The sequence below is a fragment of the Astyanax mexicanus genome, chromosome 2, assembly GCF_023375975.1.
Source record: "Astyanax mexicanus isolate ESR-SI-001 chromosome 2, AstMex3_surface, whole genome shotgun sequence".
NCBI lineage: Eukaryota > Metazoa > Chordata > Actinopteri > Characiformes > Acestrorhamphidae > Astyanax > Astyanax mexicanus.
Genome location: NC_064409.1, coordinates 45,871,677 through 45,893,371, shown reverse-complemented (window position 1 = coordinate 45,893,371; position 21,695 = coordinate 45,871,677). Strand labels below are relative to the sequence as shown.

General features: G+C 38.8%; 1 protein-coding gene and 1 long non-coding RNA gene across 14 annotated transcripts in view; one reads left to right on the top strand and one right to left on the bottom strand.

Annotated features, from left to right (window-relative positions):
• The window catches only part of LOC103041601 (adaptor related protein complex 3 subunit beta 2), a 71,741-nt gene extending 50,593 nt beyond the window's left edge, over positions 1–21,148 (bottom strand). For 5 of the 13 annotated variants that reach the window (XM_022671622.2, XM_022671620.2, XM_022671621.2 and 2 more), the window contains exon 1: positions 11,293–12,290. In XM_022671622.2, coding sequence (XP_022527343.2) covers positions 11,293–11,573 — 281 coding nt within the window. In that variant the 5' untranslated portion in view covers positions 11,574–12,290. Of the gene's footprint in view, positions 1–11,292; positions 12,292–20,930 lie in introns of those variants that run through there. The other 8 variants (XM_007235083.4, XM_007235079.4, XM_007235081.4 and 5 more) reach the window with 4 other exon arrangements.
• Positions 9,396–10,442, top strand: LOC125798986 (uncharacterized). The gene is made up of 2 exons (XR_007437774.1): positions 9,396–9,619; positions 10,144–10,442. It is a non-coding gene; the product is annotated as an uncharacterized LOC125798986 (long non-coding RNA).
• Positions 21,149–21,695: the final 547 nt, after the last annotated feature.

Genomic DNA, 21,695 nt, shown 5'->3' with positions numbered 1-21,695 from the left:
TTCACTGCTGGTGTACCAGGATGAGCTCTGTGATGAAATTGCATCAGTGCAGCCTGTGATGTTACTATAGCAACTGGCAAGTACCAGCACCTTTGATTTGTCTGGCACTTTCCTGGATCAGAGTGGTACGCGAAGGTGGCACCCCTGGTCAAATAATGTGTTACTGCCAATAGTTAAGTGAGTAGATGAACTGATCTCCACAAGGCATAACGAAACTTTTTAACCTTGCGTGGGTTTTATATGTGTTTTGCACGATTTCAGAGCGAAAACAACAAACAGCTCTCGGATACGTTTGCCGAATGTCTAAGACTTTAATTATTTTGTTTAAATTGTGGCATGTTCTCTATTATCATTAAGTTGGGTGAAGCAAATTTCAAAGCTTTCATAAATACTCTGAATGCTCAAACATTGTTTCAACATTCAAGCATTTTTTGATGCACATCCAGAAGGCCTGGTGTCATGGTGTGGGGTGCAATTTCTCACAATACTAGATCACCTTTGGTCTTCAATAAATGAAATTTTGCAATTGCTATTTAAAGAAAAATAATTACAAAAGTTACATTTAAAATACATCTATACTGACATAGATCAATACTGTTTGGATTTGTTTGTGCTTTTTTTGTCAGTAAAAGTTTGGTTGCCAAATATTTGATGCATCCCTATTATATCCAATATTACGGTGGCCGAGAAAGCCCAGCGCAGTGCAAATTGAAAAGCGCTGCAAAAGCACAAAACACATCCATCAAAATTACAACACAGGCGCAGCAAATAGAAAAACGTGCTGCAAAAAGAAAAACGCGCTGCAAATAGAACCACAACACAACGGAAGTGAGTCACAACAAAACGGAATTTTCCCGGGGGACCTTAAAAGATGCTGTACCAGCTGTATACAAAGGACAATAAGTGGCAAACAAGCTTCTGAAAAGTAAGTTATGTTTATTACCTGTGATTACCACGGTTGTGTGCATATTATTAAAAGTTCTGCTTCACAAAACGCCTTGTTTGCCACTTATTGTCCTTTGTACACATAGTGAAGTCCGAGACGTTACTGAAGACGCAGCTTAGCTGGTACAGTATCTTTTAAGGTCCCCCGGGAAAATTCCGTTGTGTTGTGACTCACTGTGTTGTGGTTCTATTTGCAGCTCGTTTTTCTATTTGCAGCGCGTTTTTCTATTTGCTGTGCCTGTGTTGTAATTTTGATGGATGTGTTTTGTGCTTTTGCAGCGCTTTTCAATTTGCACTGCGTTGGGCTTTCTCGGCCACCGTACAATATGACTCGAATTTCTGAAAAAAAAAAAAAAAAAAAGTAAAATATTTTCTACCTCTGACTGCATGTATCACAACGGCAATGTTTACATGTTGACACAGTCGCTCACCATCACTGTTTGCTTCTGTCACTGTTTTATTCTATTCCAATTTTCCAGTGAGGCACAGATTGAACCTTTATTCTCTGCCAGCATTTAAACACAGCACCTGCTCCACTGTTTCTGCAGACTGTAGGAACCTTTTTCAGCTAGTGGCAGAATCTAGCGGAGGCCACTCCTTACGCAGCTATGATGATGCTGAAAAGACTACATAAAGACTACAGTAGAAGGTTCACGATGGTTCCAGACACGTCCGTATGAACTTTTCTGCTCCAAGGTCTCTGCTGTTGTGGCAGAGCTGTGCCAGTGCATTCCATGCAGTTCCTACGAGAACCAACAGACCATCTCCTTCACCCAGCAGCAGGGAATTACTGGCACTGTCCACTTCTCCAGTGGATGATTTAAGAATACAGACATGCAAAAAGTCACCAAACCAGGTCGTGTGTGTGTTTTATCAGCCAACCAAGCTATAACAGAACAGACTAATTAAAAACATTCCCCTTGAGAACGTCACTCATCCGCCGCGTGAACTAAACGCCTGCGATATCTCACAACACGCCTTGCTTTCGCACAGTTGTTGTTTCCATGGCAACAAAGAAAGCAATAAGGTGAAGTGAATAAATTCACTGCCAGCTTCACACAGCTGCTGTTATATTAGGCAGGCTGAGGATGAGGAGGGATAAAGCATAACACACTCGCTCCCCCTCTCTCTCTCTCTCTGTGGCATGCTTTAATTCACCATGTGGCAACTACGAACAATACGCCCGTATCAATCAACCCCCCAGGAGAACATCATTAGGCTGAATGAGTGTAGTAGTCTGAACACACTGCGCTACAATGGCCCTCATCAGTAAAAGGCACACGATAATTAAAATCTGGGCACCTAGGAATAAACATACTGTCGCTGTGGAACAAGTATCTCTACAAATTTGGAAAGTTCTGAGAAAAGACAAAAACATTCCTAACTTGTTCCAGAATTAACACAAGTTTTAATTAAGCTTTAGATTTTTCAATATTTTTACATAAAATATGACGTAAGTTATGAGTTATAGGAATAAGTTATATACATGTAATTACAGGTGCTACAGTAAGATAGAATGGCATGAAAAATAATTTAAATTAAGGTTAGGTTTAGGCTTGGAACAAGATCAGGTTTAGCAGAAATAAGGTTACAGTTTTAAGGTTTGTATTAGTATGTTCAGATTAGGGTTGGGGTTAGGGTTTGGATTAGGGTTAGTATGGCTGTGGTTAGTTTAAGGCTGGGTTTAGGGTTTGTATGGTTATGGTCATTTTATGGTTAAGTGTAGGGTTAAGTTTAGAGTTAGTTAGCTATGATCACATTATGGTTAGGGTCGAAATTAGGGTTATTTTTGTTAAGGTTAGTTCCACGTTTAGATTTAGGATAATGACTAGGATTATAAGTGTTAACTTTAGCATTAGGTTCAGGGTTATCAGGGTTTTCCACAGCAGTATGTAGTACAGTATGTCAACAAAAATCAAACCCCCACCCTCTTCTCAACGAACTTACACCCAACACCTACCAGAACTCAGAACCCCCATCTGTCAGCAAACAAAAAATGGTGCGCCGGGAGCATCCTATGTGCAACCCCTGAAACGGTGAGTTGCAAGCACCTCCATGCACACCCCCTGTCTTCAAAAAGCAGGTTAACAAAATGCCCTCTCATGCGCTGCAAGTCCCACCCACACTCAAACCTCATTGGTCAACTAAGCACGAGGAGAGGCCAATCAAGGTGCTCTATTTCTCACTCTCTCACTCTGTGTGTGTGTATTTTTACTCACCCTTTTTCTTGCATGTGTTCTCTCTCTTACTTACTCAAATCAGCGCTGCACACCATTTACTAACACCCTGACAAACTAATTTACTGCAGGGAACATTGGGTTATTATACCTATGGTTAGGTTTAGGTGTAGGTTTATGGTTAGGTCTACTCAGCAACAACAAAACAAAAATCAGTGCTGTTACTTACTGGGCATGTATGTGTTTTATTGTGTAGGTGGGTGAATGTGTGTGTGTGTGTGTGTGTGTGTGTGTATATGCATATACACCTGTGTGTTTAAGTGTCTATACCCAGCTGGACTCTAGCCCATGCATCAGTGAATCCGTCTGGTCCCCACATTACACTGAGGTGTGTGTGTGCTCACTCTGTCGTGACAAGGGAACAATTGTAGGCTTTGCAGTGAGAAGCCAGCGGCCAGGAGTGTCTGTGCTCTGTCAGCTTTACTCACCTCACACACACAGACTCATAGAGTAATAATACCCTGCCTTGTGATGCTCTCTGATGTTCTCTGACAGCGCGAGGGATGCGGAGTGAAACGGAGGAGGATGAGAAACCTTTTATCTCAATATTAAAAGCGCAAAAAGTCACAAAACTATAGACATCTGAGTTTAAAATTCACTTAATGCTGCGTGCCATTTCTCACAGCACTGCAGGTTAAATCCAGCAGAGTGTGTGAGTACTCAGTAAATGCCAGAGGAGATGCTGATGGAGGGATGGCATTTCACCATACTCCAGCTGCACAGCAAATTTCTAGTTCAAAAATCTGGAGTTAAACAAAAATATGTGAAAGTGTTAAATTGTGTGAGTTTATACACTATCTTAAACTACAAGTTAAGTTGAGGGGAACTCTTTGGCGGTGTAGTATTTCAGAGTTTATTCCAATGTGTTGAGGATCCTAGTTTACCATCAGTGTGAAGTCTTGCCCACCAGGGCTCCTTTCATGGGGTGTTTCATTATATTTTATAAAATGGTTGATTGCCTAGCTGGTGTGTTGTTGGCTGTAAGAGCAAGTTACCATTTTTTGCACCTGTAAAGTGTGATAAAATGCTGGCAATGCACTGAGAACTGCAGTGCAATGCAGTGCAATAGAAAAATAAACTGGTATACACATGAAATTGTTATTGTAATCAGTAATTATGCTTTTTGTTGTCATTTTCTCCTAAATGTTCCAGTGTTTTAAATTATTACAATGTTTCTTAATAATATTTAGTTAATAACACAATTTTTTGCATTAGTTGTTAACACTGTGAAGGAGTTTATGGTAAAATGAACGCCAGCTGAGAGCTGTATTTTACTCTAGATGGGATAAATATAGATGGGTTAAAAGGCCAACTTCCAGAAAAACGTTTAACTCTGTTATAGAGTGTATTCGATGGTCACACATATACACTAAAATGAGTTGATATTAACTCTCAGGGAGTTTATAAAAAAAAAAAAAAGATTTTGCTGTGTGAGCTACCTCATGAGAGTGAGTATGTCCCATTCAAAACACAAAAAGAAGGCCAGAAGAACTGTATCAGGTATCACACCTGTTTAAATCATAATGTCTGACTGGTCTGAGATGTTTTGAGTTGTCCTGAAACTCACAGAATGTAAAGCAGGTTTTGCCGGGAGATTTATGTATGTGCAGTAAAGCAGCCAGTTCAATTACAGATCGGGCACACAAGAGCAGGAAGGCTTGGCTATATCAGCTTGAGTACTTTCCAAGATTAAAAAAATTCACAATGCAAGAGCAGGCCTCGGCTGGGTGTGAGCGGTTTAAACGTGATCCTAACAGAGTCGCAGGCTTTGGCTGGATGTGAGTTGAAGCCACAATGCTATACCACGACTGTTAGCATCGCAGCTAACATGCATGCAACTATCCCACTCGATGAGGTAATGGAATGAAGCAAGTAACAAGTAATGGATGGCAACTTTTCATAAAATTGTGTGTCCTGAAAACACTGTTGATATACTGTTTAATGTTTAACAATGGCTAAAGTTTAATGTATAGTTTTGTAATTGCTTTTTACTTTAAGAAAGTAAAGAGAAATATATTTTGCTTTTTAATGAATGCAAATGGTGAAAAAAAGGCAAAATAAATGAAAACCTCTAATTCACATATCAACCACAGCTTACTGTACAAAGACCAAAAGTCATGGGATAACAGTATGTAACCTGATCATGAATTTTTGCTTCAAGTGGTGGCTTGGAAACACCCAAACTTGTATAAGCTGTGAGGTTTTGTCTTGTGAGTGAGGCTTGGTAGGTTTGGTGAGCAACTGCTCTGTTAGTTTGGTTCTACAGAATAAAGGTGATAATACTAACATGCAACTCAAAATGCACATTAACCTCCAAGTGACCAAGGACCAAGTGTGTCTAAATTATGAACTACTTCTGTTGTGTTTGCACACAAGTATTTGTTTGTCGTTTCATGGACTCAGATTCCGTAATTGTAAAACGTTAGATTTTCGGTGTGTATATATTATCAGTCATAAAACCTGTCGAACCAGTTGTGATTTTGCCCTATTGGCCTGTTTTACGTTTTCTGCCTCAATGTCTAGTATGTCAGTATTAACAGTAAGTGGTGCAGCATTAACATGTTACAACATGGCCTTTTTCTGCTTTGGTCTGGCAGCAAAACTAAAAGCTTTGTAGTCCTAGATTGGACGTAAGTCCTAGATTGGAAGTAAGCAGAGAAAAAACTGGGTAAATGTATTAGAGCTATAATATTTCCTATTTTCAAAGCATAGAAAGAAAAGTCTTTTTGAAGATTCCACTAAGTTAAAAAATGCAAACAATAAACTTTGAGAGAAAGTTTAGGAGATGTTTGGTGGTGAATGAATGGAAGGGTGATATCTCTCTTTGCTTTAAGTCAGGCGTGCTTTATAAAAGAATTAGAGTCGTTTTTTCTCCTGTCCAGGGACTGATGAGTTTAACAATGGAAACATAACACTGCTGAAGAGTCTCAAATGTACTGAGCTGGTCTCTCTTCATCGGTTCACCTGTATCCTGGTCCAAGTAATTAGAATGATGTATAATTCAGTGCTCCACAACACTGCTTACGCACACACGCCAAACAGACATAAGGCCCACAGAGTCAGATTACTGAGAACAATAACCTGCTGGCCCTGAAACCTTCAGACGCTGCTCTGCCACAATCACTGAACCATCTATTGAGCTACTGATAGATGCTAGTAGCCGCATGGGATCGGCTTTGCGTATTCCTCTGTGATGATTATAGCCTGCCTCTGATAAGCATTATCAAAAAGAAGCCTCCACCCTGTGCAATTATAGAACAGGCTGAGCTAATTCACAGCTTCTCCACAGAGTATGCAGCCTGCCCTGATCACAGCGGTATCAGCAATCCTTAAAAGCAGAGAGTCTTTTCCCAGAACAAGTTTATCAGCTTGGTGTCTGGTCTTAACTAGTGTTGAAGATTTCTCCGGCAGCAAAGCCTTAGATATGAAAATCAGAATGCGAATCGTAGCCACATCAATAATTCAAGCTGGTACCATTTAAAATGGGTTTGCGACTCATAAAGTTGCGATGCAGACCGTGAAGAAGGAAATGATTCGCGAACATATCCAGGAATTAGAATGAGGCCTACTTCTTCTCATCATGTGTTCAATGTTCGACCGAGACTGTTTATCCTGTGAGGCAGAGACCAGAGCGGGTGTGTTATTAAAGAACAGAAGCGAGCTGACAGCTAACAGACAAACAACAAAGCCAACAAAACAACAGCACTGTGGAGCTCTGAAGAAACAACAAAGCTACAGTTAAACCAAAACTGTAGGCTAGCTAATCAACTACACTTAATTAGATATCATTCACTTGTTTCTTGAAGGAAAGAAACACACAAAGATACAACACACACATACTGAATATATGTAAATTGGTACATGAGCACAACGTCACACACGGACATCATTTCCCAAATTGGGTGTTCAAAGCTTCCAATAGTCCCAACTCAACATTTTCTTACCGTTTTTTTTTTTTTTTTGGAATTTTCTCAAATGTAATCGATTAAACATGTATGTCAAATAAAGTTGGGAATCTCAGAGCATCTTATCAGGTGATATTATAACGTTGCGTTGCCCATGATAACAGTGATATCACAATAATCTCATTCTACTATACTCAATACATCACAAGACAATTCTGTACGATACTTTACACCATCTGTGTTACTGAAGAAGATAATTGTATTTATTTGGGGTCAGTTTCACAGAATTTGACAACCCTATTCATCTAATTAGCGCCACCGTCAAAGTCACATTTAAGGCCAGTCTTAGGTAGTTGATGATATAATAATATAATATGATAATGATATATCGCTCATCAAAACTTTTGACTCATCAAAAGCTCTCACCCATTGGTCATCATTCCATGTTCTGGGATTTCTCACATCCAAGTTTTATGCTGTGGTAAATTACCCTACATACCATACCTAATGCCAGACAAAGGGATGAAAGGGTTTATATTCCCCTGCATTTCTAGCTGTTTTTAAAATGATGGTGCTTAACTCCATAAAATCCTTTGCTATTAGATTTATACAGTATACCTACATCCTAAATATATGGCATATATAAAAAACATCAGAACACAGATGTGTAACAATAGAGGTACACCAAACTGTATGGTGGTGCATCATACTGTTTTACCTGTGGCTAAATTAGGACATTATAATTAATGAATAGGCTTTATTTCTGATTTTCTACTTCTAAAACATTTTAACAACTTGATTATAAAAACATTAATATGTTAACTTTGTTAGTTTTGCTGTTTTGAAAGAAAAAAAAACAGGGCATTGAGTTTTAGGAACAAGTGCTGCTACCAGTGTCATAGTTTAAACGTAGCATAATTAAGTATGGAGCCACAGTTTTAGAACCAAGTGCACAGTGTCTTGTAATAATGAAGCAACAGCTGAGCATACTATCACAATGCAAAAAAAAAAGACTCCAGATCTTGTGACCCACAGATGATGCAACTGTTAAGCAAATCAACTGATTCTTAAGTCGTTAAGCCCTCTGTGGCCCCAAGTCCAGTCTCAGCCCAATTTGTAAACATCTAAAACTTCCATGCCAAACCATGTCCGTGTAGAAAGCCACCAAAAGGTTATTTTCCATGCTCAAAATTGTTCAGTCTTGCATTGGAAAAGAGGTCTTACATGCAGCCATTAAAAATAATTTTACCGTGACGTACACATTCAAAAAGTTCTCTTAATAGAACAGCCAACATCTGCCTTTATTTATTCATCAGATAGAAAGAAATACATTCCTGTGGCTCTTTCTTCTCAGTGACTTTTCACCAGCTATGCTGTGTCACTTTTGTGCAGAGGTGGCCCTGAATGCTCAAAGGAGAAGGCCAGACTATTCAGTCAGGGAATACTGTAGAACTTTCAAATCAGAATTTTGTGAATCTTTAAACTTGTACCAGCAGCACTTAAACTTATATGTTCTAGAGTGAAAGGAACATTGTGTGGCATTGTCAGCTTAAAACAGCTTTAAAATCATGTTAATGTTTCACTCTTTCACCTGTGTTAGGGCGTATAGACACAATCACTGCTACTCCAGGCTCTGCATGCTGTGCTATGTTCCTTTGGTGAAGCAGGCAGGACAATCCTCAAAAAAAACTGCAAAACACTCTGTAACTGGTCATAATTGTGTAAAATCTTATATTATTGCTCTACTGTGTCAGTCCTCGTGTTTCATTCACTTTCAGGGACAGCTCTGTCTCTTTAAGCTTGTATAGAATTGCATGAGTAAAGTGTGTCGTTTATAGACGTATCCAAGTGTGAACTACACTTTCATTTATTTTAGTTTTCCACCTCTGACACACACAATGTGACTCAGAAAAGCGTGGTAATGAGTTGGATAAGATGTGCTAGAAGCAGTGAAATCACACAAAAAGTAAAGTATTACTCAAGTATTAATCTAAAAAGAAGAATGGACGAAGGATGTAAGGATTAGGGATTCATTTATAGTCTAAATGAAATAAATAAATAAATAAATAAACAAAAATGTACAACAATAGTGTTAACAGTTTGGAGAGGCCAATTAGATCTGTTTTTGATCAATGTGGCTTCTGGAATGGAATTAGAAGTTAAAGCTGCTTTCTAGTAGGGGTGAAACGATTACTCGAGTAAATCGAGTAACTCGATTCACAAAATTGATCGATTAATTTTCTGTGCCTCGAGTAATCGTTTATTTAATTAATAAACTCAGCGCGCGGTATTTCCGCGACTTTTATTTTGACAACGCGCTCAGGGTTACGTCACCCTGCCCGGGAACAAGGAGACGGAGGTTTGAGCAGCGGCAAAAATGGAAGTGGCGAGAGAAAACAGCGATTTTAAAGGAATAAAAGCATTTTATGTTCGAACTGTGACCTGTACTCGGTGCAGTGCCAAAACAGCGCGTTTTAATGCTGCACCATCTGAGCCGAGGACACCTGAGACGCGAGGACGCCGAGAGAGCAGGTAAATATAACTTATAATAAATCAATGAGATTAACATTAATGTGAATTAATAACAAAACGACAGCGCTTTGGAGTGTGAATTAATAGAAGCACTGTCTATAATGTGTGGTTAGTTTATTAGAACAGAGTTCATACAGGCTTTATGTAAACAGTAAACACAGCGCTGTGGAGTTCAGAATATAAAAAATAAAAATGTTAAAAGTTAGCTAAACTGAAGTTACTTTGGCTGGAAACTAAATGCTTGATTTCTTCATCTAAGAGTACATTTGGCCAGTGAGACAAAAAAGTATGAACACTGTTGTCCATATAAGGAAGTGTGTCTCTTATTTATTGGGTAAAATATTGATTACCACTAGTGTCTAATGTGCCCCAATGCGATAGGTGTCAATCTTAATAAATGCACGGCCATGAACTTATTATTAGAGTTATTAGTCTTAGTGATGTAATTAGACCCAAATAGTCCAACATATAAATAAAGAAAAAAGCAACATTTGTAATACTTGTGTGTCACAATTATTGCACAGGTCCTGATATATTTTGGAGAAGCGGCTTGGTGGTAAAAGAATGCAGCACACTGATCCAACACTGGCAGAACTGACAACGTCTCAGAAGCTAAGATGCACAACACAAAGACGATGTTTATGCCTTTTTTATTGATTTATACCCTATATTTGTTATTTACAAGAAATCCAAATGTGAAAGTAATGTAATTAAATTTATTTTTTTTATTGTGGTATTTATTTATTTATTGTGTTTTATTTATTTGTATTTGCAATTTGGAAATGTTGTGAATTTAAAAATATAACTTATCTAAAAAAGGAAACCAATTGGTCATTCATTATTGAGTAAAATTCCTTTTTAATTGCTCTTTAACAAAAAAAATGTTTTATCCGATTACTCGATTAATCAAATCGATTTTTCAGTAGAGTACCCGATTACAAAAAGAATCGATAGCTGCAGCCCTACTTTCTAGGAAAAAAAAAACAATGATTTAACAAATATTTTGATTTTTTTTTTATCCCCACAGAATTCGTTTTTTAAAACGTTATTTAGCTCTATTCAAAAAGGTGTGGTTATTGTAAAAGGGCTGGGTTACACCTAGCCGGGGTGGGACCAATGACTGTATGGGTGGGACCATAGACTGTGTGAGCTCTGTGGAGGCAGCCCTCAGGGGTGGGTTTATTCAAATGAGTAGGAGATCTCCACAGTCTTTCTCCCTCCTCTGGTCTCTACTGCGCAGACTCGGGTTTCAGGATCGTCAACATGGCGGAAGATTTTGACTTCATTTTTATTGAATGAATGGGAATGGCAACACAGCGTCCATTTTTTTACAGTCTGTGTTTTCTCCACACAAGATCTACGAGATCATACTGCAGTATTGACATCTTTAGATTTGAAAACTGGGTAACTATGCCTTTCCTGTGAGTTTGATTCCTAGGCCAGGTAAACACAGATATGTGTTAAGCTTGTCCAGAAATGCATGTGTAAAGTGTATTCTTTAGAGTTCTTGATCTTACAGTAATGCTTCCTAACTCTAGGGGGAGCCCAAATGCAAGAAATACCAAATCTCACACATTATCATCATCCCTTTAAACCCACAACAAACGGCCATGTCTGGTCAGAACACTCTGACCGGTCAGAGACTGTGTGGTGCTGTAAGTGTGTGCTCTTACCGTAATGGTTGTGTCTGAGCACTGGAGATCCCTTCCTCTCCAGAGCCTTTGTCGTCTCCCCCTTCCCCCCCTCCCACTCCACCACTGCTGCCAAAGACGCTAGCGGTGCGGAGGTGCCGGAGCTCCTCGGGCTGGACAGCGCTGTACCAGTTCTGCTGCCCACCGTCCGGAGTAAGCACAGGACTGCGGGCCTCTTCCTGACCATGTGCCACCCCCTGCACTGTTTTTACTATGTTTACTGCATTCACTGGCAGCTGCAGCAGCTTCTGCATGGTGGTCATGATTCAAGTCCAGCAAAGGAAGGTGCGTAACACCTGTCCGAGTCGTTCTGAGTCTTCTGTAGGCTCGGATACAACTCGCCCCAAGGCTCCTCGCACGCTTGACAGCTCACAGTCACGAGAGCACACTTGTTGGAGCGTCCAGCTGGTGAGCCGTCCCACCTGTTGCCTTGCAGAAAACGCTGAAACCACTCAAAATGGTGGTGGAAAACACGCTCTTACCTTTACAAAATCTTCTTTAAATAAAAATCCCACTGGTGAAAAACAACGACATTGACGATATGCAACCGTGAGAGTAATCCGACACTGCACCTGCACCTGAAGGGCTTTTCAACATTCACAAATGCACACTTGTAGGATCCTCGACAGCTGTTTCAGCACTCTGGCACAGAGAACAGCTCCCTGAATTCTCGGATGGCCTGGAACCCTGACCCTCGGCACTATAATCAACAGGACTCGCCGTTTTGAACCTTAAATATTGGCTGGAGTAAGGTATTCCCATAGAAAGGCATCAAGCTGAAGTCCCTTTTGAAAGGCAGGGTTTAGATGCTGCTGTATCCAAACTAGGCTTCTCCACCGCTGGGGATGTTGAGTGTGGGATGTCCCCGCTTGATGATGAAGAGTGGAGGAGACGTGATGGCGGTGTTTTTCGTGTCTCTCCAGGGAGAAAGCTGCTCTGTCTGCTCAGAGGTCTGCTCAGAGCTGCATGTAAGCTCAGCTCCAGTGTTCCTCACAGCCACGTTAGCACACCCCTCCCTTCCACTCTCCTCTTACAACACCATCACGCCGAGCCTCTCTCTCTTTCTCTCTCGCTCACTCTCTCTCTCTCTTCCATCTCCACACATTTATCCCCCTCCTCCCCTGCTCTCTTTCATTCACAGTGCCACTCCTTCTTCTCTCTCCCTCTCTGTTTCTCATACATTCTTCTCAGTCCTAGCAGGCTTTCTATATCCAGGATTGATAAGAATTCTCTTTACCTTTCTATTCATCACAGCATCTCTCTCTCTCTCTCCTTTTCTCTCAGGTTAAATCTCTCTCTCTCTCGCGTGTGCTCTCTCTCTCCTTCTCTCTCTTTCTTTCTGTTAGAAAGCAGGCTAGCGTGACTCAGCTGTGGCGGCTCTCCCCTTGAGCAGCTCTCTGCCTCACAACTTCTGCTTTATTAGAAAAACACAAACAGAAAAGCCTGATGGCAGGAAAACCCCACTGTCTGATATCACAAGAACAGAAGGAAACATCCCCTGTTATCAAATGCACGCCAAACAACCACACAACCATACACACACACACACACACAGTTCTCTGTGTACGAGCTGATTTGGAAGGCTGTACTGACTGTTGTGATCTATAGGTGGCAGTGTATCTGATGTGTTGAAGAAAAGCTTCAGAAAGATACAGCAAAAACTAAGAATGACACATTCTAAGAATTACTCAAAGGCAAAATAGAGTCTAAATGATAATAGATATGTGCATCGAGTACACAGTTAGAAAAGTGAGTTATTTCAGGATTCTATAGTAAAAGTAATGGTCTTTTTTAGAACATGACAACTAAAAAAAACATTTGGATGCTTAATGGTTCTTTAACAGAGGTGCTTTTTAATATTTTAGAACCCTTTATGTTACTATTAACACTGTTTAAAAATGAGAACATGGTACTTGAACGTTTTGGTACTATTAAACTAATACAAAACAAACATCACTGATACTATTACAATATTTAAAAAATATATCTTTTTATTACATTTAGAATGTTTTTGTACTATTACACCATTTACAAAAAGCTAGAACCTTTTTGGGACTATTTCATAACTACAAAACAAATATTACGCCACTATTTCACAAATGAATTTTTGTACTACTACACTAGTGGTTTGTGGTTGGTTTGATTAATTCACTTCATTTGAATTACCTATTTAACATGAATTTCAAAATGGGAAAATCAAGATCATACATTGTTATATCAAACCTATCAAAGAGAATCGCAGTAGCTAGGATAGGCTTTTGCTTCTGTCACGAAACCTTTTTATGTTGCAGTGATTTTCATATATATGTCATATATATTATAAACAGGTTATTTTTGCACCTTGCTTAATATAAAAGCTGCTTATAAGGTTGAAGAGAGCTGCTTGCTACTTATAATGAAATAGCTGCAGTAAACTTTTTGGTAGCATGTCTTTATATCTTCAAAGATTTTTTTTACAATATCTCCTAGCCCTATAATAAGAAACAATATGTTCATCAAAGAACTAACAAAATAACCTTTGAGTATTATTGCAAAAACAACATTTATGATAGTGTTTCATTACTACTATTTCATTTTTATTAAATATCTAACTATTACAAAAGGATGCTTATTGGCAATATTTGCAGCTGAGTGGGAATTGAAAATGTTTACATTGAAAAAATAAAATTAAACATGTGTAAAAGGACAACTGATGTATTAAAAACAAAAAATCATAAGAAAACATAAAAACTTGAAAGACATTGACCTTGATACGGCTGTGATGATCAACAGCTCAACAAAAGCACACTCATGTGGATCAATGTTATATTCCCAACCATGTGTATTTCAGACTTGCATGCCTGTGACACTGTGTGTGAGTGTGTGTTTGAGTGCGTTGCACAAACACACTGCATTATGTGCAAAAATGAGAGTGTGTGTGTCATATGTTGGTGAGCTGAGGAGATCTAACAGCGGCTCCAACAGACACACGTGAAATTCACATGGTGGTGAAAGTAAATGGTCAGAGAGGGAGAGAAGGCAGAGAAACAGTGTCATTCACTGCAGACCACCCCCTCTCTCCTGAGTGAATACGGCATCAACTAAACTTCAGCAGATAAACCTATAAATTGCCGATCTTAATTAGTCAGAAATATGAAGCTCAGTGGTTTACTGAAAATGGAGATACAATCTAGCTGGGCTTAGAAGGGAATGTTGCCAAGGCAACAGCATCGGAGGATCCCTCCCACTCCATGTTTGATTTGGTACCAGCAGAACTGCAATTTCTCTTTTCTCTCTCTCTCTCTCTCTCTCTCTCTCTCACACACACACATACAAACACACACACACGGCAACAGAGAGTCAAAAGTAACTTTAAACAAGCAGAAGAGAAAAAAATTGTTGTTTCTTCAAACACACTCAGCCTCTCAGCAGTGGTACACTTTTCTTATTACCGGGTGCCCCTGGCCCAGACATCCCAGCTCTCCTACGACTACTGTGATTCTCCCACATACTGATAGAAGCTCCTTATATATATATACAATCATAATCATACACCATTAAAATCATATATACTGGTAAGCCTGTCATGATATTCACTTATCATACAATGTATGCAATTTATATCAATACATTTTGCTGACTTCAATATTACTCATAATGTTTTTTAACAAGAAAAGCCTAATAACGAGAATGAGTCAATATTTCCATTTCCATTTTTGGTGAGAAGATGTATTCCCAGCTCTCTTCAGTTTTATATCATTCTAATTTCACACAATGCGTGATAGGGCAGATAAAAACTGACTTATTGGCTCCTCTGATGTCTCCATGTTCGCAGAAGGTCTTGCATCAGCACCATTAGCAGCACAACAGTTGCCAGCTAACAGACAACCAGCAAAAGCGGTCATGACCAGGAAATACAGCTGACATAAAATTGTTGTAAAATCTTAATATTTTTTAGGACAATATATTGTCAATATCTTTGTGTGTCTCCCAGAACTATATAATAATCCTATAAATATAAATATTTCACTTTTTATTAGAAAGAAAAAGTAAGTGACAGACATAGCAGGAGTGTCACACAGAGAGAATGCTGATTGGTCTGTCTTTTTGCTCAGTAGTTATACCAGTGTTCTCTGTGTGCATGATTGGTGCCCCTCTAAAATGATTTGTTGCAGAGTTGTGTGTTCTCATCATGTTAGCTACTAAAATGTAGTACCTGTGACCCCAGTGAAGAGTCTGCCCTCTATGAACCTCTAAAACAGATGATTTTTTACATTTTCACAAATATCCACTATTAATGACAAAACAGCTACTTTTCACCCTCCCACACAAGATCCAGAGCCTGTTGGACACACCTCCAGTCCAAAAACACTGAATCATATTTTGTTTAAATTCGTCACCATCAGTATCACCACTGTGAAAGCTTATGTAATAGCTAACTCAGGGCAGTTTTTTACAATCTGCTGTGTGGGCTGCTGTACTAACATATTGATGTGTTAATGACAACATTCAACCGAAAAATCAGAAGGTTCAGAAATGAACTGAAAGAATATGTATCTGTTAAATGTTTGATCGGATGTTAAGATGTCAAGCATGTCAAGAAGTTCATTCTTTATGGGAATTAGTGCATATAGAGCACTATAACACAGTATTCAAAAACAGCTTTCAACAGCTTTCATTTATAACTCAATGACCTTCACCAGCACTACAAACGAGCCAGTGAGCGAAACAGTATGAGCGAAAGCTATAAATCTTCAGTCTGGCTGACTATACTGTGGAAAAAAGGACATATCTTCATGTCAATCCTGGGTTTTACTGGTTTATGGTTTTAGTAGGGTGCAAGGGCTTCTTATTATTTAGTAGTCAACTTATCAGCTCTGCCTACTGGACAACGCGGCTAAATTTTGCAGCACATTTTTAATAGTTGGATGTATTGAAATACCTTTATTCATCCAAAAATCACAAATTACAGGACACTCATTTATGTCAGAAAAAAATATGGCTGGTTTCAAGATGGTGACCATGTTCCTGACATAGCCTAAAAGTTAGCTCCTCTCACCCATTGCTTACTAGGGTATTTAGACAAGTCATTTTCTTTTTCATGTAATTTCTCTTTTGTTTATGAAATTGAAGGTGGTCCTTTTGACTCACCCTCTGTATAATAGAGAGAGACACATACCAGCTGTTGTTTTTGAGAAAACCATAGACTACTTAAATCTGACTTCATTTTAGATATAATGTAAATATTAAAATAATTAATATGTTTGTTTTAATTTGATTTTTTTTTACATTTCTTACAAGGGAGTAATTGACAGTAGTCCATATAAACAAAAATGTGGTTTATTATTTGTGTGTTATGTTATTTTGTTAGTTAAAAATGTATGACAACATAAAATGTAAGATCACACTGAAATTCGTTTGAAAATTGTTCAAGCTGACAATTTTTTATAACTGATGTGTTTGATTGTGACTTCAAATTCTGATGAATGTTTTTACACTTTTTTGCTGAGTAATTAGCCAGTAATTCATGAGGCATAATATAGTATTTTCTGCCACAATTTCATAACCACCATTTTGCTGTCTCGATTTACCATATAGGAGCACTTTTTAGTTATATAAATACAGACTGTTGATCATCTGTTTCTCAGCATAAACATATCTTTATAAATAGCCACATTTTTAGAATAACCAGCAGTCCATGTTTATGTTTAATTTAATCCATGTATATTTAATTACATGGTCCAGACATTATACATATAAGAACTGTTCCTTAAGCATCGTTTATGGCACTGTGCTGTTAAAAATGTCAATATCATGATTATGAGGCAGATTACAGTTCCAATTTTAGAAAATCCAAAAGATTTTGCAATTGTTTTGTTCTTTTTAATATTCTTCATATTACCTCTAAAGACAGTTGTTACACAGTATACATTCATGTTAAGGAATGTTTACAAATATATATTCAGCCCAGCATGAGAAGGGCTTGGCTTTGCTCATTTTACAGCCTACCTTCGACTTGCTTAACTTGAGGTTTGGCGCTCTCTTCTGGTCATGAGAGGAACTGGCACTCCACTGTAAATGTGGAACAGTTACTAAACACTGTTTTATCCCACTGTAGGAATTTTTATACAAGTGCTAGTAGATAGCGTGTCCCTGATTTGGCTGTGTCTACTCTCATTGCAAGCTTTTACACTACATTTCAGAACATTTTCTATGAAGATTTGGTTGTATTCAGCCACAAGGGCATGTAGCAAGGTCAGGCAGTAATGTTGAATGATTGGTTCTGATTCACAATTGGCACTTTAACTTAGGTCAATAAATGTTTTAATAAATGTCAATAAATGTTTTAATAAATGTTTTATCAGTTCATCAATGCAGATGTCTAAATTGATTTCAGATATAAAGACAAAAATCTATGAAAATAATAAAATATTATTATAAAATAAAATATTTGTTGTGGAGAGAGAGAAGAGAGAGATTACCAGTAGATTAGAATGATCCTCCAATCTTCAATAGACAGTGGACCTTATTAACATCATGACATGATGTGTCATTGATCATTTCTGATATCACAAAATGTATCACCGAACAACAAAAAATGCAATGCTGGATTTTTTCCAATATCATGCAGCTTTTACTGGCAGTAAAAAAGTGAATATAACTCACAATGTTTACTCTTTATCTACAGTACCTTACGAATGAATTTAATCGTAAAATGTATTATTCACTATTCAATTTTTTTTTTATGTAAATGACTGCCCCTTAAAAATAAATACATTTAAAGGGGACACAAATAACTAAAACCTGTCTGTGTCAGTGTCTATGCAGTGAAAATACATATGAAAGATGTTTCCTTACAGAGACTAGAATTGGCCTAAAAATGACCAATTTCTAGTAATTGAATATCTAAAGGCATTCTAAATAAAGAGCCTAAGGAAATAAGACAAACACCAGATAGAGAGAAAGGCTACAAAGTAATATCCATGTGTTTGATCAAACCAGTATCTACTGTTGGATAAATTAACAGGAAATGAAAGCTGCACCATACCACCATGGCACTAGATAAGACCAGACTGAAGCTAAACATTTAGCATCAGACAAAGAAAGGGATTTGTGAGAGATGAGTTACTGATATTGGAGTAAAGTTGTGCCAGCCAGCTGGTCGAACCCATGCAAAGTATCTAGAATGTGAACCTGAACAGCACAGAGGTGCTTAAACATCAGGAGAATGTTCTAGATAGTTCAGATCACAGTCCAACCAAGAATATAAGGCACTGCTTTTTGTTTTTAATATTATAAAATCATAACATATCTTTCCTAGGCTAAAAGCCTTAATTAGTTTAATAAGTCACTTAGGGTTGAATTGTGCCTAATTCAGCCCTTTGAGGAAAAAAACAATGTAAATGTGTTACATTAAAGCTGCACTACATGTTTTTTTTTAGCCACAAGATGTAGCACTAGAGCAACAATATCACAGACCAAAACAGTACAAGTGTTCTAATCCTGCTGTGCCTGTTAGCATCAAGGCTAATCTGCCCCACTCTGTAGATGACTGCTATTAGCATCATGCTAACCTGCTTCAACCATGGTGAGCACAGCTGTTATCAGACTGGCTGCTCTTGCTCTTACAATTCCAAAGATTCAAATGGTGTATTGTATCATGTGGTTAGACGACTTGAAACATTAATTTGCTTTATAGTTATGGAGTTTTATGGTAGAGGAATATTTGAACACCTCACTTTTTGGCGATGTACTCTGCCATTCTACATACACAGTGCTGTTTGCCCCAAAATCACTATATTGACTTTGGGTATGGCACAACAAAACATGGAGATGGGACTAACATGGATGTGCAGCCAGACTTGTTAAGAACAAAAAGACCAGAAAACAATACACACATGGGGTGAGTGGCTTTACTCCACCTAATCTTTAGAGGAATGGCCGTCCAGGGGATTGAGTAGGTGCTGGGCTAAAACGCTAACCCAGCCAGTCAGCTACAAACAATTTAGGGAGGACAGTAAAAAACAGCAACACAATTTGGTAAGAGTGTTTTTAAGCTGCTCTTTGCAGTTTCTTTGTGAACAGCACTACAGAAATTAACTGAACTATTTTTTTTTCTATGCTATGCCCTTCTATGTAGCTCCGGTGATCATTCACAGTGATGTAAGCCTGTCAGTGCTCAGTTGTTTCCACCATTCCAACAAAAACTAAACGTCTGTGGTAAATAAACCTGTGAAACTGCATCGGAGCATATTCAACCCCAACTAAAGTCAAAACCTACTATGCATTAGGAAGCAACGTCATTGCAATGTGTGGATGTGCAACAGTCACATAATCAAATTAAACCATATACTTCATGCTACACCTTGCACACCTGTTTTCTTATTGTCCAAAACATATCTACTGGAGGCAGATTATCTCTGCTCAATATAATAACATTTTCTCCAGTCTTTGATATAGGTAGTGTGTTATTATTATCATGATATGCTGGATCATTTGCTTCTGGTTAAACCTGGTGAAGGACAACAAAATATCTATAATATATTTTACCAAATATATTTCCCTAATACTCAATAAATAGATTTTATGGCACCTTTAAAAAGACATAATTGGGCTTTTATGCAGCATTATGTAAAGTGAAGAATGGTCATTTTAAAGGGCACATTGAATTATTACTATATAAGTTAAACATTAAACAGTGTGATGGATTTATTTACCACCAGCACATGTAGTTTTACTATTAAACATGTAATAACATACACGAGAGAGTGAAGTTCCAGAAAGTTCCATGTAAATGAATGGTAACATATATTCGACTAATTAACAACACATATATGGGAATGTGTGGTCCGGGTAAGGAGACTGTGTGAATGTCTTTACAGATCTGTGGGTCTGATACTTGTATTACTAGTAAAAGGAAATCAGAGCTGGTGTCTGAAATGAGAGTTTCTTCTAATAAACCCGCGTCATTAGATTTGTCCTTTTAAATAAAAACTGAGTAAGAAAAGGAATCACATGCGTGATTTTAAGCTTGAGTTTAACATTTGAAGCAGCTCTCCTGTTACAGTGCTAGGCAAGCTAACTAACCAGCTAGCCTGCTAAGCTAACTCTCGCCGGAAGAGCGCTGTCCAGCAGTCGGTTCTGAAGCGCTCAAACACACACACACCTCCACTCCCTCCTCCTCTCTCAGTCTATCCGTCTATCTCTCCGTCTACTTATCTATCTATCGGTCTCTCTCTGGATGTTCCTTAGAGCGGTGTTCGGGTCTGAACACGGGCGTGTGTTACTGTTTTTCACACTGTCCTCCTAAACACAGACATAATGCTAACCTGGCTAGCCTAGCCTAAATCACAGACATGCTAACGGAGTCGAGCAGGCCCAGCACTGTGTGTGTGTGCGAGATACAGACACACACACACAGTCAGCACATATATCTTTATGTAATAAAACCTGATTTTTTTTCCACATTATCGCCATATTTTTTAACAGACTATTGTGGCTGAAACACTGCTAATGTTAAACCCGAGCAGATGCGCTCCCATCACCTCGCACCTCCCCCTCCTCTCTCTCTCTCTCTCTCTCTCTCTCTCTCTCTCACACACACACACACACAAACACAGGACACTGAATAACCCCCTCACCTCTTGTAGTCGGAGGAGAAGATGCCCCCGCTGGCCGGGTCGTGGCCGTACTCCGGCTCTCCGGCGCTGGACGACCCTCCCTTCTCATCGTTGAACGCCGAGGTGGTCGACATCGCCGCCGCTCCTCCTCAGCAACACACACAGATACGGAGATTTAGCGAGTCGAGCTACAGCCACTGAGCTTCAGCGGCGGTACACACACGCGCGCGGGCGGGCGGGCGGAGGGAGAGAGGGTGGGGTGGGGGGGTGCAGGATGCACGCACGCACGCGTCACATGACGTGAAAACACCCCCCTCCTCTCCCACACTCATCCAAGGTATAGGTTTATAGGATGGTGCTGAAATTAGTACAAACACATTCTCTCAATACGATCTCATTCACTCACAGATAAACAAACAGCTTCACGAGGACAGCCCTTCTGCAAGCAAGCGCACATATCAACCACTGATCACACAGATAAACAAACAAACAAATTAAGAGCACAGTTAGTTAGTCATACTGATTAGACCAAAGGTATGCTATACTACTGAGGGAGTTCATAGAAAACACAAATTATCAACCTACCCAGCTGGCATTTCAACGTTGAATCAACGTTGATCAACGTAGATGTTATCGCTGAATCAACGTTGAATCAACTGTTGATTTTGAAAAGTGAATCAACTAAAATCAGAGTTGATTTTAGAGTAGCTCACTAAAATCAGAAAATCCTGTGGTAAACAAAGTGTTAACAATAAACTTACATCACTGTAGTAAAGCTGAGTACAA